The sequence below is a fragment of the Ambystoma mexicanum genome, chromosome 2q, assembly GCF_040938575.1.
Source record: "Ambystoma mexicanum isolate Mex_15411 chromosome 2q, UKY_AmexF1_1, whole genome shotgun sequence".
Taxonomy (NCBI): domain Eukaryota; kingdom Metazoa; phylum Chordata; class Amphibia; order Caudata; family Ambystomatidae; genus Ambystoma; species Ambystoma mexicanum.
Window position 1 is genome coordinate 744881677 of NC_090924.1, and position 19740 is coordinate 744901416.

At 49.1% G+C, this 19740-nt stretch overlaps 1 protein-coding gene across 1 annotated transcript in view; it reads left to right on the forward strand.

Moving 5' to 3' along the window:
* The window catches only part of UBE3C (ubiquitin protein ligase E3C), a 2658557-nt gene that overhangs the window by 1582144 nt on the left and 1056673 nt on the right, over window positions 1-19740 (forward strand). Inside the window, exons 13-14 of the mRNA XM_069647972.1 lie at window positions 17308-17465; window positions 18108-18340. Of these exons, the coding sequence (XP_069504073.1) occupies window positions 17308-17465; window positions 18108-18340 (391 nt within the window). The remainder of the gene's footprint in view (window positions 1-17307; window positions 17466-18107; window positions 18341-19740) is intronic.

The following is a 19740-nucleotide window of genomic DNA, read 5'->3' on the forward strand; positions in this document are numbered from 1 at the left end:
TACTAACAAATCGTTTAGTTCCGGATGGTCATTGGGGTCAAATACTTCAGGCATCACCACCTCCTTGTCAGGTCTGGGTAATTGACCAACTACCTCCACCTCAGTGGTAGGCGAGTTAGGGGGAATATTCTCTTTCCCTCTTTTTGGTTTTTTGACTCCTTTAGCCATTGTTTTCCCCTTTGGCTGGGGCAGGGCATTGGTCTTGGCTAGTGCTGCTCTAGTTTGAGACCTTGTGCAGGGTCTGTCAGCGGTATATCCCACAAGCCCTAAAGCTCTGAGATCAATGCCCAACAAGACCTTCCCTGGGACACTTTTCTGAATGCTCACTGGAATCCTGACTGCTGTACCATTGATAGTAAGATTTACAGGTATTACTGGGAACATGAGAGGTGGGCCGTCAGCCAATTTAGTGGGCATCAGAGTAGCTCTGGCAACTTCCTCTGGGTCTACCAAGGTAGAATCCACTACAGTTCAACTGCACCCACTATCCCTAAGAGCTGGAGTATCTACTCCATTGATCAGGACACTGTCCTTAAAGTAGTGCTTGGTGTTATCTGGAATCCTAGCATAAGCCTCTGATACTTTAGGCTCCCAGGAACCCAGGGAAACTAAAACTACCTCAGCTTCTATCCCACTGGGGAAGGAGTCTAAGGAGAAGGATGCTCTGGTAATCTCTTCCTCCTCGTAGGAGGAGAAGGCCAGATTAGCAGAGTGGACCCCCAAGGTTTTGACCTTACATCTGGGATCCCCCTTCACGTGGTCAGTTGCTCCACAAGCAAAACAAGATCCATTGGGTCTTTTCACATAGGGAGGCTTACTATAACCAGAGTTTGGTTTCGGAGGCTGACCTCCACTACCCTGTGAGTTCTCTTGTGTCTTACTCTTACTTTTCTTTTTGTGGCCCTTCTGGGAAGAAGATTTATCAGTTTCCCCACCCTCCTTATCTTTGGACTTTTTCCCTTCCACCTGCCTGCCAGGATGAGTCTTGTCCTTATGGAACACTCGATGTGACACCCATAAATCGGCAGCAATAGCTAGCTTCTTAGGATCTATCTCCTTGGAATCGGCCAAATGCTGCTTAAGCTCAGGGGAAGAAGATGCAAAAATATGTTCCAGCATGATAAGACTCATCATACCTTCAAAGGTAGAAACCTTATAACCTTCGACCCAGCCAGTCAAGTTTTTAAGGATTCAGTTACATAAGATACCCAAGTACCACCTTCTTTTTTCTTATACTCTCTGAATCTTTTTAAGTATTGGGCTGGAATCTTTCCTAACTTTAAGATGAGAGTTTGCTTCAACATTGCAAAATCTGCTCTCTCAGCTTTTGACATTTCCATAATGGCACTGCAGCCAGAATTGGGTAGTCTGCTAAGTAACCAGACAATTTTATCAGCATTGTCAACTTGTTGAACTTCACATGCATACTCAAATGTATACAGCCAGTCCATAATGTCATTCTTTTCCTCATACACACTGAGCAGATCTTTTGGAAACCTTGGATGAGAAGAGGCCCCACACCCATGTCCAGGAGCCTTGGATCCATTGGCAACTTGGAGCTTGGCCAGTTCCAACTGGGGATCCCTGTCTTTTTGTTTTTCTGCCTGCTCTATCTTTAGTTTGGCTATGTTGAACTCATGCTCCTTCTGCCTAAACAGCAGCTCTTGTTTCTTGAATTAAAGTATGGCCTCCCCATCAGCACTGGCAGAGGAAACATTTGACATTTCATCCTCCCTGTCCTCATGGTCGCTATGGATCAGTGCAGCGGCAAAACCATCAGTTCTACCAGTGAGAGAAGCCCCACCTCCTCCTTCACTGTCCTCGGAAGCTATAGCTCTAAGCTGAGCTTCTTGCCAGTCCATGATTCTCTGGATCATTTCTACTTTTGTGCCTTGCGAGGAAACTCCTCTCTCAGCACACATCTTTCTCAATGTGTCGGATTTCGAAGCATTTAAAGTTAACAAGGTACTTGTTTCCATACTGTTAGAAAGGACTATGGCCTTTTAAAAGTTATACTATGACAATTCACTATATGTCCTGGTAGGAATAACTCAAAATGCCTTCGCTCATGCACAACACTCGATTCCTTCAGTCCTATCCCATCTCTGCCACCAATTTGTTAAAATGGATTTATGAACTCTGACCTGGAGGGGCAGAGGTTCAGAAGGCCAGCCTAGTTTCTTGGAACAGGGTAACCTCTGGACAAGCCAGCCCAATCAGTGTAGCGATGGCGGCGGTCAAGACTAAGTCTCAAGAGGGGTGAGGGTGACTGAAAGACCTCAATGAGCACACAAAGCAAGGACACTTACAAATTACTCCAGACAGGTGTTATATTAAAAATATAGACACATTTATTACAAGGCCTTTGTAACATCGACCATAGCAAAGAATCACAATAATACTGAAGTAAACCAACACATCACAATCAATACACTATATATACAAGACCGAGGGGTATAAGGAGTTAGAAGCACGAAATATGTAGACCACCTAGATGGGGAGGAAAACAGGCAGTGCAAGTAATCATTAGACCCAGTTCGACATCAGAAATACACCTAACTAGGAGGCGGTCCAAGCCCTACAAACAAAGGAGCCTTATGCTCAATAGTACATGCACGCGCTTGTGCCAATGGACAAAATAGGGTCTCTTCAAGGGTCTCTGACAGTTCAGGAAGGTGGATGAGGCGATGACGAACAAGTCCCCACTACTCAAGCAAGACCTCCACCTGCGGGCAGAGGCAGGGTGGGTGTGTGGGATGGAGCCGCTGTTTCGTAACAGCGGTAGAAATGAAATGGGTTCCTCCGCTAGGGGCCACCGGTTAGGGTATGGACTACTCACCGGTCCCCGACGCAGGCAGACCCAGACGTCACCAGTTCAGTTCACTTTGCTGGCAGGTTCGGATGCGGCAAGCAGGACGTCTTGACACTGTATAGTTTCCACGGTAGCAGGCTTCAGGGTCAAGGGGGTCACAAGTGCAGTGAACTTGCACATGTTGTTGCCGCAGCAGGGCAACACGGTAACTGCCTTGACTCCGGTCCGGGCGCACTCGTCTCACTTCAGACCTGGGAATGCCAAGTGTACGAAATTCGGTGTGAGGGTGCTGGGGACAGAGAACAAGCAGGATACCAAGTTTCGAGGGCTTCCTCGAAACAGCGGCGGTGACAGAGCAAACATCCCGTGTAAACTGGTCAGCCCATTGGTTGGCCCAGAGACACTTCCGAAGAGGCTTACTTGCAGGATTTGATGAAGGTGCCGAGAATAGTTGGTCCCACTATTCCAATGGGTTGAAGCGCCTTTGCAGACCTCCTAGGATGATCAGATGCAGAGGGGTCTCACAGGACGACAGCGTGCTCAGGGTGCCAAACCTTCCAGCGGGTCACCAGCGGTTCCTCAACTCGGTTTCTTGTTGCAGGATACTTGGCTCCTTATCCTTCGTGTGAACTCAGGAGTTCGACATGGTAGTGGTGTATTCAGCCTCCTCTTATCCAAGGTTCCCTTTGTGCCAAAACAGAGAGGACCCAATGGGAGATCTGCTCACAAACACTCACTCCATACGTGGACCAATTACGGACAACGGTAGTCCCAGGCATTCATGACACTCCAGACTCTTTGGCACCCAGGATGTGTATTGGGAACAGACATCCCAGCCCACATCCCAGACATCCCAGCCCACATCCTGGAGGCACACACACACAAGGCATGCAGAAGCCAGCGAAAGCAAAAATGGGTTCCGAACATAAGATAAACGATATCTGCCACCAGTCCTGCCCGTGACACACCTGCACAGTTCATAATAAGTCCAGCGAGAGTTTCTAGGGCCTTTGGAATGACTAGAGACCCAAGGGTGCAGTAAAGTAAGTTACATTGCACTCTTGTTACATGTTGCACAAAAGCTGCAACTTGATGAAAGGACTAAGGGAACAAAGTCTCCCAGTACTGACTTTCTTAAGGGCATGTCAGTTTCCGCATAAGAAGTGAGCGAAAGCCCAGAGGAGTGCGGCGGAGGGCTGCGCTTCTCTGGCAAAGGTTAGATTCGGGTGTAAAACGGCAGCAAAAAGTTTGGGGGTTGACACATGGAGGGAAAATTACATTCAAATATGAAATCTTTCCTAACAGTGGTGATTAGAGGCGAAATGATAGCCACAGCTGGGGGGATCCAGAGAACCATCACCAACGACCTGAGGGAAACGGAACACAAACCTGTCGAAATAGAAAGGAAGGTAGGCGCTGGAGAAGACCATCTGGAGGAGGAAATCAGACGAAGGCATGAGTATCTAGCACAATGGGATAGGCTGGGCAGGTTCAGTTAGGGAAATATTTAGAGAGATGCCATGCACTAGGCGATAAACCAGGGAGAATGCTTGCTTGGTTGTACAAAAATAGGAACAATAAATCCCCTATAGACTCCATTCAAACAAGTAGGCATTAACAAAGTGTTCTCAGAATGCTACAGGAGTTTCTCCAGCATGGGGTCTGGCATGGATTCACATGCTCATGAATATTCCCCATCGTCAGGCTGGGAATCCTCGGTAAAGAAAAAAATCAGTATCAGTTTCGTTTCTGATCTGTCTTTCGTAGTAGTAACCAATCACTGATCTCTGCGTCACACTGACCACACCCAATGACTGCCCTCTACCTAAGCCCCACCTCTGGCAGCCATCTTCAGATTTTTACCGCATGTTCAAGTGTTGGGATCCTGGTGCTATTGCTCTCGAGCGTTAGTGCTATTTTTTCACGTTTTTTCTCGGATTCGTCTACGCCCCTCAAGGGTGAAGATTTCGTCGAGCCACGCTTTTGGAGGACTCCAGAAGTTTCTCAGGCCCATCTCGGACATGGCGCAGGAGAAGGGAAGCTCGACGCCCAGAAAGCTGTTTAGGGTCTGCCCTGGATGCCAGCTTCAGAATGTCTTTAAGGAGGACGAACACTCCCTTTGTCTTTACTGCCTACATGAGGACAAGACACACGTGGAGAAGGACTGTGCGTTTTGCGGCAATATGTCGGAGCGGACCATGAAGTACCGCCATCAACGTCTCGCCAACTGGCTGGAAGGGAAGAGCCCGTCAGGCGAGAAGAAGAAGAAGAAGTCCGAGCAGTCTTCTAAGACCTTTGAGGACGCCCCGGCGACAGGGGTCCAACACAAGGCCAAGCACCGCGAGTCCGCTGGCACCGGGAGCGCCGAACGGTCAGGCTCTACGGGCGCCAGGCAGGGCGCATCCTCCCCGGCGCCATCAACCACGAGCCAACGCTCTGGTTCGGGTAAGAGGAAGGCTGAGCACCCGACGAAGCTCCTGGAGAGACCCCGGTCGAGCTCGAAGGCCCCATCCGAGGGGGAGCGAGGCAGTGACCCTCCCCCCAAGGAGAAGGCGGTGAGCGCACCTAAGGTGGTGAAAGCCTTAATCCATCCGGCCAAGGCCTCTATCGAGACAGTCGCGGCGGCCCTGGCTCAGCCTGTGGAGGCTACACCAGTGGTGGCGACCTCGGGGCTCAGAGTCTCCCTGCCACCGCAGAGGGAGTCCTCTTTTTATGCCCATCGACAGGACCCCCGTAAAACCTCCGATGGAGAAGAAAAAGGGGGGGCAGGAGGTCGTCGTGGATTCGGCCTCAATCTCTGAGGAAGAGCTGATCGAAGTCTTAAGCCACGGCGTTGGTGTGGAAGAAGACAGGCCCGTCGGGAGGGACCCCGACGTAGGAGACGACGATAACGTCGAGGGTGCCGACGGGGCCCCTGACCCCCTGTCGGACTCCCCTCAACCAGTGCCGCAAGACAACTCGGCGGCCATTTTGTTGGCTACACAGTCCTTATGCTCGGAGATAAGGACGAGACTGCCGTTACCACCAGCGGAGGAACCGCTCCCGACGGGGGACCCGGAGCCAGTCCCTTCTGGGAGCCCTCCCCCTAAGAGAAGAAGGATTCATCCTCCACCTCCTTTTCAGCCATCGCGCCCTTTTCAGCCCTCCTCCCCGTCCACGACTCGTGGGGATGATACGGGGACTGACACGGCCGCGACGGGTACGGACGACGAGGTTTACGACGAGGATCTGCCGACGTCACCTCCCACCTGGGCTTCCCCGCCCGACGAGATTGGATCATTTCACTCCATGATCGCCAGGGCATCCGAGCTTTTCCAGCTTTGCCCGGAAGAGAAGAAGGAAGGTTTCCTTTATCAACGGCGCGAGGCCAAGAGGAAGACGGTCCTCTCTGTACCTCTACTGGACGATATTTGGGATGAGGGCCTCGTCCTCCTCAAGAACCCATCCACGACGCCGGCTAGAAGGGATCGGTACGAGAAGAAGTACCGGGTCCCGGACGCGGCCCCCTTGTGCCTTCGGGCACAGCCGACCCCGGACTCGGTTGTCTCCGCGGCGGCCAGGAAGAAAGCGGGGGGGGTGCGGCCTCTACGTCGACCTCCCCGCCGGACGGCGAGGGAAAGAAATTAGATACGATGGGACGCAGAGTCATCTCGTCTGCAGCGATGACGATTAAGGCGGCCAACGCCTTGGCTATCGTAGCCTACTACGACAGGGAGTTGTGGTACAAACTGGCCCCCCTGCTGGACTTCCTACCGGACGACAAGAGGGCGGAAGCCCTAGAGATCTTGTAGGAAGGAGAGGTGGCGTCGGACCACGCCATTACGATTGCGACGGACATCGCTGACACTGGATTTCGCCAGTTGGGCAACGGCGTGTGCCTTAGGCGGCGTGGATGGCTCAAGGCTACTGACCTCCGTCAGGACTAGCAGACCAGAGTCTTGGACATGCCTTTCGACGGAAACAACCTGTTTGGGAAAACAGTGGACGATTCCCTTCAAGCCATCAAGGCAGACACGGAGACGGCCCGGGCTCTTGGGGTTCTCCAGCAACGGCGGCCGCCCTTTCGGAGCGGCGGAGGCAAACAGGGTGCCTCCAAAGGTTCCGGCGGCGGATTTTCCACCTACCGTCAAGCGGCCCGTTCGTCGTCGCAGGAAGCTTACAAGGGAAGAGGCAAGTCGGGCGGACCCGCCGTCGTCGCCAAGGAGGACAAGGCGGCAAAGCCTCGTCGAAGCAGGACTGAACCTGCCGTGGGGTCGGGCCCCCACCGAAGCACCCCGCTGGGAGGCCGGCTGGCGAGCTTCGTCAGCGTGTGGGAGTCCATCTCCACCGACCGTTGGGTGCTGGACGCCCTAGCTCAGGGTCACGCGCTCGAGTTTCTAAAGAGGTGCCCGCGCGTCCCCCCTGTGGCCAGGAAAGAACATCACGTCCCTCAACTTCTCTTGGAGGTAAAGGCGATGCTCAAGAAGGGCGCCATCAAGCTCGTCCCAAAGAGGCTTCGGGGCTCCGGAGTTTACTCAAGATACTTCCTCGTGAAGAAGAAGACGGGAGGATGGCGTCCCATCCTGGACCTACGACGACTGAACAAATTCATCGAGGCACAGAAGTTCCGGATGGTCACCCTCCAACACGTCCTGGGTCAGCTGGAGGAGGGCGATTTCCTGTCGTCGTTAGATTTGGAGGATGCCTACTTCCATATTCCCATCCTAAAGGGACACCGAACGTTTCTTAGGTTTGTGGTCCAAGGGCGTCACTACCAGTTCAGAGCCCTTCCCTTCGGACTGAGGTCGGCACCCAGGGTGTTCACCAAGTGCCTCGCACCGGTGGCGGCGCAGCTGCGCCGAGAGGGGATCCACGTCTACCCCTACCTGGACGACTGGCTCATCCGAGCGAAGACGAAGGAGCTCGCCGTGGAGCACACGACAAGGACCGTCCAACTTCCCACGGACCTGGGATTCTCCATAAACTACGCCAAGTCCCACCTGGTGCCCGCGCAAGACGCACTGTTTCTGGGAGCGAAGCTCGACACAGTGTCGCTTCTGGCCTCTCCGTCGGAGGAAAGGACGAGGGCCATCTTGGGCAAGGTGCAGCGGATGCTGGTTGCGGACGCGGCCAGAGTGAGGTCCATCAAGTCCCTCCTCGGAGTGATGTCTTCTTGCATTTACCTCATCCGCCTGTGCAGGCTCTGGATGCGCCCGTTGCAGGAGTTCCTGGACGCGCGCTGGATCCAGACGACGGGCAGCTTCGAGGAGAGGATCACACTCGACGAGTGTTTCCGACGAGCGATCCGGTGGTGGGGCACACGCGCGCATCTGACGGCGGGCATGGACTTCCAGACCCCCGGCCACCAGGAGACAGTGACCACGGATGCCTCCCTGGAAGGGTGGGGAGCGCACACCGAAAATCTGCAGGCGAGAGGCCTTTGGCTCCCGACGGAGAAGTCCCTCCATATCAACGTCCTGGAGCTCCGTGCAGTGTTTTGGGCCCTCCGGTCCTTTCTTCCGTCCCTCAAGGGCAAGGTGGTGAGGATCTTCACCAACAACACCACCACCATGTTCTACATCAGGAAACAGGGCGGAACCAGGTCCCCAGCCCTGTCCATGGAGGCGCAGGATCTGTGGCATTGGGCCGTCGCCCAAGGGATGTTTCTGGTGCCGTTTCATCTGGCAGGGATAAAAAACACCATCGCCGACTCACTCAGCAGGGAGCTGCGCTCGTGCCACGAGTGGGAACTACAACAGGATCTAGTGGACCGCCTCTTCCGACGGTGGGGCACACCCCAGATCGATCTGTTCGCGACGGCGACGAACTCCAAGTGCCGGAGGTTCACCAGCAGGTTTCCCCAGCCGAGGAGCATGGGCGATGCTTTCTCGTTCCCCTGGGAGGGCCTGTTTCTATACGCGTTCCCTCCATTGCCATTGCTGATCCGGCTCATCAACCAGCTCAAGAGGTCACGGTGCAGGATGATCCTCGTCGCACCTGCGTGGCCGAGGCAGATATGGTTCCCGGACCTTCTGGACTTGTCAGCGTCCCCGTCAATCAAGCTGCCAGTGGACGCGGATCTTCTCTCCAGGGAAGGAGGCGCCATCCTCCATCACGACCCGAAGTCGCTGAGCTTGCAGGCCTGGCTCCTGCAGCGTTAGAGTTTGGAGGATACGACATACCGGCCGACTGCAGAGAGGTTCTTGCAAAGGCCAGGGCGTCCTCAACTCTTACATGCTACGGACACAAATGGAAGAGGTTCTCTGTCTGGTGCCACGCACAGAAGATTAACCCTCTACGGATTACGGCTCCCCAAGTACTGCCGTACCTACTGACGCTGGCCAAAGCTGGACTGGCGCACGCGTTCATCAAGATTCTTGCTGCGATCTCCCGATACACCAGAACCACGGGGCGGACGTCTTTGTGGTCTCATCGTCTGGTGAAAGAGTTCATGAAGGGACTGTTCAGATCGTTCCCGCCGGTGAAGGCTCCGGCCCCGGCGTGGGAGCTCAACGTGGTGCTGACCAAGCTCATGGGACCTCCGTTCGAGCCTCTGCACTCGGCTCCGTTGAAGTTCTTGTCGTGGAAAACAGCGTTTCTTGTGGCCATCACCTCCGCACGACGGGTGGGAGAGATCCAGGCCCTTTCCTGCAAGGCCCCGTACTTGACTTTTCACGACACGAGGGTAGTGCTCAGTACGCACCCCTCCTTCATGCCCAAGGTGCCGTCGGACTTCCACCTCAACGAACCCTTGGTGTTGCCTGTTTTCTTCCCGTCGCCTTCGTCGCCGGCTGAAAGGACTTTGCACTTGCTGGATGTGGCTAGAGCGCTGAAGTTCTACGTGGACCGCACAAAGTGTTTTCGGAAGACGTCACAACTCTTTGTGAACTTTGGACCTGTCAATCAGGGGAAGGCTCTCTCGAAGGCTTCCATTTCCAGATGGCTCTCCGGCTGTATCATGTACTGTCATCGGTTGGCAAACCGACCGCTGCCTGGCCGTCCGAGAGCCCATTCCACCAGAGCGATCGCAGCTACCACGGCGTTCCTATCTGGTGTGCCCTTGCTGGACATCTGCAGGGCTGCTACGTGGAGGTCGACGCACACCTTCACGAAATTCTACTGCGTCGATCGGGATTCCAGGGAGGAGTCCAGGGTCGGCCAAGCAGTGCTGCCAACCTGTTCGCCTAAGGTGAGCCTGGTGAGGAGGTAAGGATTGCTTAATGTTGAGTTTGATGTAATGCTTAATGTTGAGCCTTTGCCACCTCCCGTGGTTGTGTATGTGTGTACTGCTATGTATTCTTTATTCATGAGCATGTGAATCCATGCCAGACCCCATGCTGGAGAAGGAACAAGTTACTTACCTGTAACTGTTGTTCTCCAGCATGGGTCTGGCATGGATTCACATGCGAACCCTCCCGCCTACCCCTCTGCGGCTCTTCACTTGATCATACTGCCACTTCACGTGCTACCAAATCTGAAGATGGCTGCCAGAGGCGGGGCTTAGGTAGAGGGCAGTCATTGGCTGTGGTCAGTATGACGCAGAGATCAGTGATTGGTTACTACTACGAAAGACAGATCAGAAACGAAACTGATACTGATTTTTTTCTTTACCGAGGATTCCCAGCCTGACGACGGGGAATATTCATGAGCATGTGAATCCATGCCAGACCCAGGCTGGAGAACAACAGTTACAGGTAAGTAACTTGTTCCTTATATAATGACCCGCAGATAGAGCAGGAGGAGGAACTGCAAGACGCACTAGAGCTCATACACCTGCCACCCTTAAATGAACAACAAATGAACATGTTGGAAGAGCCTATTACCTTAGAGGAAGTATTAGCCACAACAAGAGCATTGCTCTTGGGGAAGGCCCAGGCACAGACGGGTTACCGGGGGAGTTTTAGAAGACATACACCGACAAGTTAGCACCAATCCTAACCGGAGTTTACAATGAAGCATACAAAGTAGGGATCCTCCCAGAAAGTATGAGAGAGGCCTTGATAATTCCGCTTCTCAAACCAAACAAAATCGCAACTGACTGTGCTGTGATTCCTACAGACCACTGTCTCTATTAAATCAGGACAGCAAAATCCTCACATCAATTTTAGCCGATATACGCAGCAAAGTTATAACCAAGGTTATTAATCAAGACCAGACGGGATACGTCCCGTGTAGGAACATCTCTGCCAACCTAGGGAGGTTGCATCACGTCGTATACAGTACTAGGGGCAGTGGCCGTGGCCTCATCAGATGCTACTAAGGCGTTTGATTCAGTTCACTGGGACTGGTTGTATGCCACCATGGTCAAGGTGGGTATTGGTCCACAATATATGAAGTCGGTGAAATTGATATACACCCACCGTACAACCAGAATTAGAACAGGTTCTGCTGTTTCAGACAGGTGGCATCTGTACAAGGGCCACGAGCCAGGGTTGCCCCCTGTCCTCAATGTTCTACATAATAGCGGTGGAGCCCATTGCGGCATTCCTTCGGCAGGAATTCAGTGAAGCGGGAATAAACATAGATGGGGTCATGCACATATTATAAATGTATGCAGGCGACATGCTATTATATCTGAGGAACTCTGTGGAGAACCTACCATACATTCTGGAGGTGCTAGACAATTTTGGCAAATTAACTTGTATCAACATAAATAAAAGTAAATCCTGCCTCTTCCCGCTAGCACAACTGGCGCCATTGGGGATCGCAGAGCTGCCGGCTCTCCCCCTGCCGTGGAGCAAGAGCTCCTTCAGATACCTAGGGTTAAACATATACCACAACCCCAAACTAGAACATGAACACAATACAATACAGGCCAAAGTGGGCTTGATTAAATCGATGCAATTTTGGGGTAAATTACCATTGTCCGCTGGAGGAAGGACAGCCCTTCTAAAAATGGTAGCACTGCCGAGGTTTATGCATTGTTTTGGGAATATCCCATATAATATTCCAAGTAATTTCTTCCTGGACCGGGAATGCAGGAGCTTCTTGTGGCAGGGGAGGTGGGGGAGGCACAGGGTAGCACTTAACACATTGCAAAGGTCTTATGCGCAAGGAGGGATGAAGATCCCCAATTTCAAGCTATATTTCCTTGCATGCCAGTTGCAGTACGTGGTGAAATGGATGGCCGAAGAAAACCCACAGTGGAGACTACTCTCCTACAGCCAACTATAAAAAAGATTACACCTGAGACTTGATTTGGTCCCCCCCCCCCCCGGGAGTCGCAAGCACACCCACAATTAGCAAAACTGGGCATACAGATGTGGCAGAGAACCTGCAGAACCATGGGAATCAGAGACCCGATATCACCACAGACTCCCCTAGCGGCTGTAATGTCGGACAAACTGGGTTACAGAACAAGGGTGCAAGCACATTGGGAAACTTGTGGTATTGCTACAATAGGAGAACTGAGAAACGAAAACAGGTTACTAGAATTTAAGGAATTGCAGGCATCCACTGGAATACACAATGGTCAATTCCTACTACACAAGCCGTGCTAAGTACTTTAAAGGGTAGGTGGCCAACGGTCACTGAGGAAACAATAGTGTGTGTGAAGACATTGAAACCATCATAAACATCTCTGAGGGGGGTCACGCTATTTCAAGAATATATGAAGTGTTGATAGAGCGAAACTCAAGGGCTAAGATGGAGTGCAGGGGCAGTTGGGAGAAAGAGTTGGGGAGATAATTTGCAGACAAGGAATGGCAAAACATAACCATGTACCATAAGACAGTCTCTAGAAATGCCAGGCTTCAACTGCTCCAACTCTAAGTTACACAAAGAGCATATCTGACGCCTGCGACAATAGCAAAGTTCAAAGGAGAGGGTGACCAGGTCTGCCCCAAATGCATGGCAGTTAACGTAGACATGATACACATGTTTTGGGAATATCACAGAATACAGGAAATTTGGAGGCACGTGACAAACAGAGTGGCCCCTAGCGGCATTAACCTTGACATCCAGTCCCCAGAGTCATGCATGTGGGGGCTCTTCAAGAGGGGTACTAAACAAAAATCCATGGGGAAGATTAAAGACCTAATATATCTATTGGCCAAACGCAGTATTGCCATGCAGTGTAAGGCTACCAGGGGCCCGAGCATTAATAGATGGTGGAAGGACCTGAGGAAATGGACAACTGCAGAAACGGGAGTGTGGGCGAAGGCACTAGGGGAGCAAAAACAGGAAATGGGGACAGACATACTGCAGTGGATTGCCCTAACAGTAACATTGTTCAACCAGAGAACTGGAGACGAGGATGCCCACACCATACAAAATGGAGCCGAGGCGAGTGGGTCAAAAATCTAGACTGAAATGTTGCAAGATTGTACACAGGCAGTTGAGGGCGGAGGGATGGATGAGTAAGGGGGGGGGGACTGTTTCATGGGCAGTTTTGGAAATGCAAGTATCTATGTTCTTATATTGGCACTATGATATATTAAAAATCAATAAAGATATATTTTTTTTAAATGATCCTGGGGGAACATCAGAGTCAAGCTGCCTCACAGCATCGCTGCTGACCACGCCCCCTCTGATTAATAATCCTTCTTTGTTTTTTTAATGTGTAGTGTTGTCTGGTCCACTGCAATGTCTGCCTTCCAAATATGCATTGCCTTATGTTAAACATGGAATCCAAAAAAAGGGAATTGAACTAATTTGTGGTAAACTGTCCTGGGTCTGACCTCTCCCACATTGAAGAAGTTACAAGCAGAAGACGGCACTATGCCATGATGCTCAGCCCATGGTTGCCGATAGGAAACGAGACCTACATTTACATTTAAACAATCAATAACGTGGCAGCAGCAGTAGCAAACCTACAGTGGCAGAAGACAAAAGCCTACCTAGGCATTATCAATATTCTATGATGAACCCAAAGGCTTAACTGCTGGGCTGAGCTGTTAAATGCTCATACCTCGAATGATTGGCATCATTTTGTGAAACTAAATATCCTCTTAACTGGGGTATGTTTGCTCTCTCCTAATGTTTGCATATGACCACTACTATCCTGCCATCTCAGCCTTATTTCGCAAAATCTCAGCTGATTTATTCAATCAGAGGCGTGCCTCAGGAGTCCTCTAGCGGCAAGCACATTACATGCAAACGTGCTGCCTGTTCTCTGTGGAGCTCATTTTGCTTCTCAGTGTAATTTGGCAGCGAGAAACCGTTACGTTAACACTTTAATGTAGGCAACTCCCTGCTGCCAAATTTCCGTCATTTGCACTGTGAGGTGCAAATGTGCAGGGCAAAAGGTGTTGTACACACGCTCAGGTAGGTGCTCACAATTGAAATTAAATGCCGTCCGCCATACGAGCATGTCTGACAACATTTGATTTCTATTTTAAATGCTGGTTCCCATGCATGCATGGCAGTCAGCGTTTCCAATTGATCCCTGTGTGGACTGCCTGCTTTTTGCTGGTGCTTAAGCAGGCGAACCCTATAGGGATCTCCAGCATTTGCACCGGCATGAAAATCCATGCCGGCGCAAATGCTGAAGCATTTGTATGGTGAAGAAGGAAGGAGGTGGCGGAAATGCAAGTTGCGTTCCACCCGTCCTCTCTGCCATACATATGATTGAATATGGGGCAGAGGTGAATGACATGCTTTTAACACCTTACTCAAGGCTTTTATGCCTTTCATTGATGTTAATCCCTATTGGAAAATGAGCTCCTGTGTTTTTTCAAAATCTGCTATGCAGGTTACTATTTTTCTGAGAGCCATAGGTTTTGTCACTTGACATTTTTCTTTGTGTTTTTAGGCAGGCCTGGTTGCTTTTCTTGCTGATAAGATGCACTTGAGTAGGTCCATTAGATTACCTGTTCGGTCATTGGAATTGCAGGCGCTGCATAAGGCCGGCAACAAGGTGGTTTATTGAATTGCCAGCAACAACTAAATCATGTTTTGTTTTACGTGTTAGAATTGTTTTGTGTATTAATATCATTGTGATTTCAATGAAGTATGAACCATTTTAATGCCATGGAGTGGGGTGTGAGAAACCAGAGGGTGTCTCACCCGCTAGTCCCCCGGGATCTCGCTCTCTCAGGTGGTCAGGGCACGACCATCGCCTTTGCATCCAGACGCTGAGCATGGACCAGTGCAGGAGGATCACCTGGGTGAGGGATCTTTGGGGAGTCGGGGGTGAGGCAGCCATTGGTGAGACACAGTACCCCCCCCCCCTTTCCCGTACCCATGCCCCATTCTATTTTATAGGATTCTCCAATGTCCCAACTCCCCCCCTTTCTGCACAAACACTGGGCCGAGGAAGAGGGCGACTGAGAGTAAAGAGCCTAACCCTTACATATCTCATTGGACATGTCCCGCTAATCGGGTCAGGCAAAGTCAGGCACTTGACTTAAATCACATAGATCTGATACCCATTAGCTCTCCTCACACGGATAAAAGGCGGAACATAGAGACACACTTTGAGCAAGGTGGACCACGAGAAGGAGCAGAGCTTCCGGAGGGAAGGCAAACCCACTGGAGCAGAACGACCGATCGAGAGAAAAGGATAGGGAAACCCAGGAGATCCCTGCAGGTCGTTGCTTCCGAAGAGCCGTGAAAGATATGCAGAGAAGGTCAAATCCCACACAAGAAGACTGCATTGTGTTGCAAGGACGCCAGCGACCCTCCTGTGAATGACAAGTTGGGGAGGTGTGGCCAAGCCTGTGGTATTAGCCTTGACTTGTGAATTAAAGCCGCACAGACACGAAAGGAATGCACACAGCTGGTGAGTTTGCGAACAACATGAAGGGCTGGTGTGTTAAGGAAAGATAGAAGTTGCAACAATATGTCTCACGATTGAAGGCTGCACGCGTGCTGATGAAACGCGAAGGAAGGCAGACCTGTGGTGGACTTTAAATTACTGATAACTGTGAAGCCAGTGGTACAGAGTAGCAGAGTGGTCCGGCGACAGGAAATAGCCCACTCGAAAGTCTCTGCCAAATATGTGGTGTCTTCTTATAAAGCAGCAAAGTGAAAGAACTACTTTAAGAGAAAGATTTCTATGATCATTTGTGCTTATGATACTGATCTACCAAGTCCGAGATATACTGGGGCAAATAACACAAGAGTATGAGCTGAAGGTAAAGTCGAAGTGGTCATGCAGAGTTCTATGGTAAAAGTCTTGCATATTTGAAAGTCTTCGACATCTGTGAAAGGTCAGAGCCTGACTGAGGAAAACCGGAAGTATGATAAGTTAGGGGAAGGGAACCCCTAACGAATGTGAATAAAGCTTGAGGAAGGAAACCCCTGCCAGTGCTGTGATTGCAATGTCTGAGCCCGGCTCAGGGAGATCTACCTTGAATCAGGTACTTTTTGGTTGAGAGCTCCAGCCCCGAACCAGGGAGACATGCGTGAGTTTTTGTTGAACTGTGAAAGAACTTTTGAAAGCTGGAATAAGTAACTTTAACTTGGAAGGCCATGCGAGCCTCGATCCACATTTTGACCTGCCTTTGTTTTGAGAAGTTGAGCCAGAGTGTGTCATCCTGCTTACAGCGGCTGCCTTACTCTGTGTTGTCCAACGTGGGAAGGAGAGATGACTCAGCCACATTGATTCTTTGTTGTAACACTGACTTTCCTTAGAATACATATTCCCCTTTACACACTTTTTGTATTAGAAATGGGGCAGGCATTAGTATAGGCCATTTTGATTTGACATGGACTGACTAGAACTGTATTTTCCTTATTATTTGATGGTAGAGAATACTCCCATCTTAACAATAGGGCAGAGTAGGAGTTTCTCAAAACCCCAAAAAAGATAATAAAGGTTTTGAAACTTGTAACTCTTGTGTTAGTGTCATACACCTTATACCATGCCTCCCTTACAGGGGGACACAACAATTATAACTACCCTTGCTCCATCTATTTAATCATTCATTGAAGTTCACGTTCTGAACACAACCTAGTGGTCTCATGTATGATTTGGTGAGTCTAAAATCAAATCCATAGGGAGCAAATGGAGGCAAAAAGTGATAGATGCAAATGCTTCCTGTGCCTTGCAAATTAAGCTCCAATTTCCAGATTGACTTGGCTGCAACAAGACTGGAGTTGCTGTGGTTTCCGTGAGGAGCAAGTCACCCAGCGTTGCGCTCTGTGGTCAAGATAGATTTCCGTATTGTTTGTCGCTTCTCTAATGGCACAGGCGAGCTAAAAATCATTTAAGAAATGCTACCCAGAGTTTTTGTCAGTGGTTAATATTTTCTCAAGCATTTCCATCTAATACTTGTTTGCTAACTCGCTTGATTTATTCTCCACCACCTTCCGAATTGTGTATATTCTTTCTTTTTTTAAAGTTTCTATTGTGAAATCCTATATGGAAGGATTTTCCTTTTCTTTCAAATGATATGCATTTAATGGCATGAAAATATTGTTTACCCTTTAACTACTAAAACAATAATTCTGAAATCTGTATTCAACATGTTCGTGATTAATATTCGCAATGCCTACATGTATACTTTAAAGCTTGTGTATAAGTAGATCTGTTAAGCTCAACTGACAAATGTTTTGTTTCCTATCTTTTAAAGGTCTATGGTGCCACTGATCCAAGTGATATCGAGAGGTTCGCCCATGTCTTTTGAAGATTCCAACCGGATCATCCCTCTGTTTTACCTTTTTAGTTCTTTATTTAGTCACTCACTTATTTCTATTCATGATAATGAGTTTTTTGGTGACACTACAGAAGGTAAGTTGATGGAAGGCAAAAAACCTAGTATGTGTGATCAGACATTGTGAACTTGTCTGGGATCCTAGTTCCATACCTCTGAACTCAAACGCTTTTAGCAGGTGACCCCCGTCATCGGGTCAGCTTACTCACCCGCCAAGGCCTTTAACCGGCAGTAATGTTAGGTGGGCTCTCACCCGCCAAAAACAAAACTGTCTATGTTCACCCACCCTGGACACTCAAAAGGTTGATATGTATGCCTAGATCTGTGATACTCTAACTTTTGCTTCCCCCACTGCTGAGGGTTTTCAGCACTGTAATTGGTACCAATGCGAGATTGGTAGTCTTTGAGTACAGGACTTAGCCAAGTGCTTAATCAGAGCACTATAGTTTAGTTTTTTATCAAGAGAACGGCTAAGCAGTAGCAGTTAACTTCTTCTGAATATTGTGCTGTACTGTAACTTTTATTTCTTGTTCTGGGTGCAAGGAATGCAGAATAGAAGGACATGGCAGAACAGCTGACAAGGGGACACACTCAGTGCTTTCCTGATCTGCCTGGGGCATTTACATATGCAGATATATTAGCTGTATTTGCCTACATTTTATTTTTAACATTGTTATTTATACTTATGTGAAATAACTCCTAACTTGTTTTCACTACAGTTGTAGGTCAAGGACAATCATCGATGATGCCTTTTACTTTAGAAGAGCTAGTAATGCTGTCGCGGTGCCTACGTGATGCATGTTTAGGGATTATCAAGTTGGCATATCCAGAAACTAAACCTGAAGTTCGTGAAGAGTACATTGCAGCATTTAAAAGTGTTGGGGCTACAACCAACATAGAAATGCAGAAACGAATACAAACAGAACAAAAGCGATGGATTCAGCTCTTCAAGGTATGATTGCAATTAAGTATATACATGTTTTGAACATTATTCTAATTTATTTTGCCTTAACGATTAGCAATTCAGTGTAGTTGCCCTGTTCTTGTATCGTACATCCATCTGATTCACACCCTCCTTTACCTTGTTTAACCCGAATGTTACCATGATTATGGCCAATGCAACTCCAGACCTTCAATTTCATATCTAGAATCTCAGTCTTAGTTGATGAAGGGAGAGTCCACCCTCTCCCTTTCTCAGTCACTGACTAGATTTTTCTTTGCCAAGTAACTTTTTTGTATCTTTTGTGTGCTGAAATTAACTCTTCATATTCCCAGTCCCTATTCTACAAAGTCTTGATACATACTTTCTGTGCGTGGGTTCAACTAATTGATTTAATTTGTAATTAACTGCCTCCTGATTGGGTGACACCTGTATTGTTAATGATATGCTGGTAATCATTTTTACAAAAATGGAACAAAAGAACGGATTGCTGATGTTGTGGATTCAATGACAACTTTGAGACAGCTCAGTAGCACAACCTAGTTGTGGCACTATAGGGTTATAAACCTGGTGTGATTACTGAAGGTTTATTAAGGATATGCTGGAACAGTCAAATGAAGAGCCAATTTCGAAAGGAGAGTTACAATAGGGAACGAGGAAAGGCCTTTAGAGGAACAAGTGGGTGGAAGTAGCCATGAGTGGGCACTGCACCATCACTCCACCACATGTTAACCTAACATATCAGCATTAGAATTGTTTTCCAATAGCATAAGGCAGGATCTAATGGCGTGCTCTGGGAATTCTCTTGTGGGTCCTTGTGTACTGTCCTTTTATTCCCCCCGCCCCATCCAACAATGATGTCATGTGGTTCTTCAGCATCTGCTGTGCCTCCTGGGTGACAGCTGCAGGCCTTGGTGTCTTTTGAATGTTACAGACACAAGTACATTAGGCAGAACATATGGCTTGTTGACATACCCCTGGTGGCAAATACTAAGGTGTCATAGGCTCTCATTAAAGGATGATGAAAGGGGTAAGTGGGCAGCATAGATTACCACAAGGTGCACCAAAACCCACAACATGCTGCCACTCATGCTGTTGAAGAAACATGTAAGCATGCAGTATTTGACAAATAATGTGGAGCAGAGTGGTTGGTGCATTGGGAGATGTGGTTCTCTGCAGATCTTTAAACATGTGCGTCCATACTTGCCTACCAAACTTTAGGCACTGCAGTGAGCTAACATTGACAATCATTTTATTTTTCAATATTATTGTAAACACATTAATAACAAGCTATTAAACTTTGTAAAAATCCTGATTTCTCCCAATACCCTTTGTTGTACATAAAATGGTTCACAATATGTCAGTATCAAATGTGCTTTGGTATCACTTTGCAGCGCTGTATTATTTCTGAA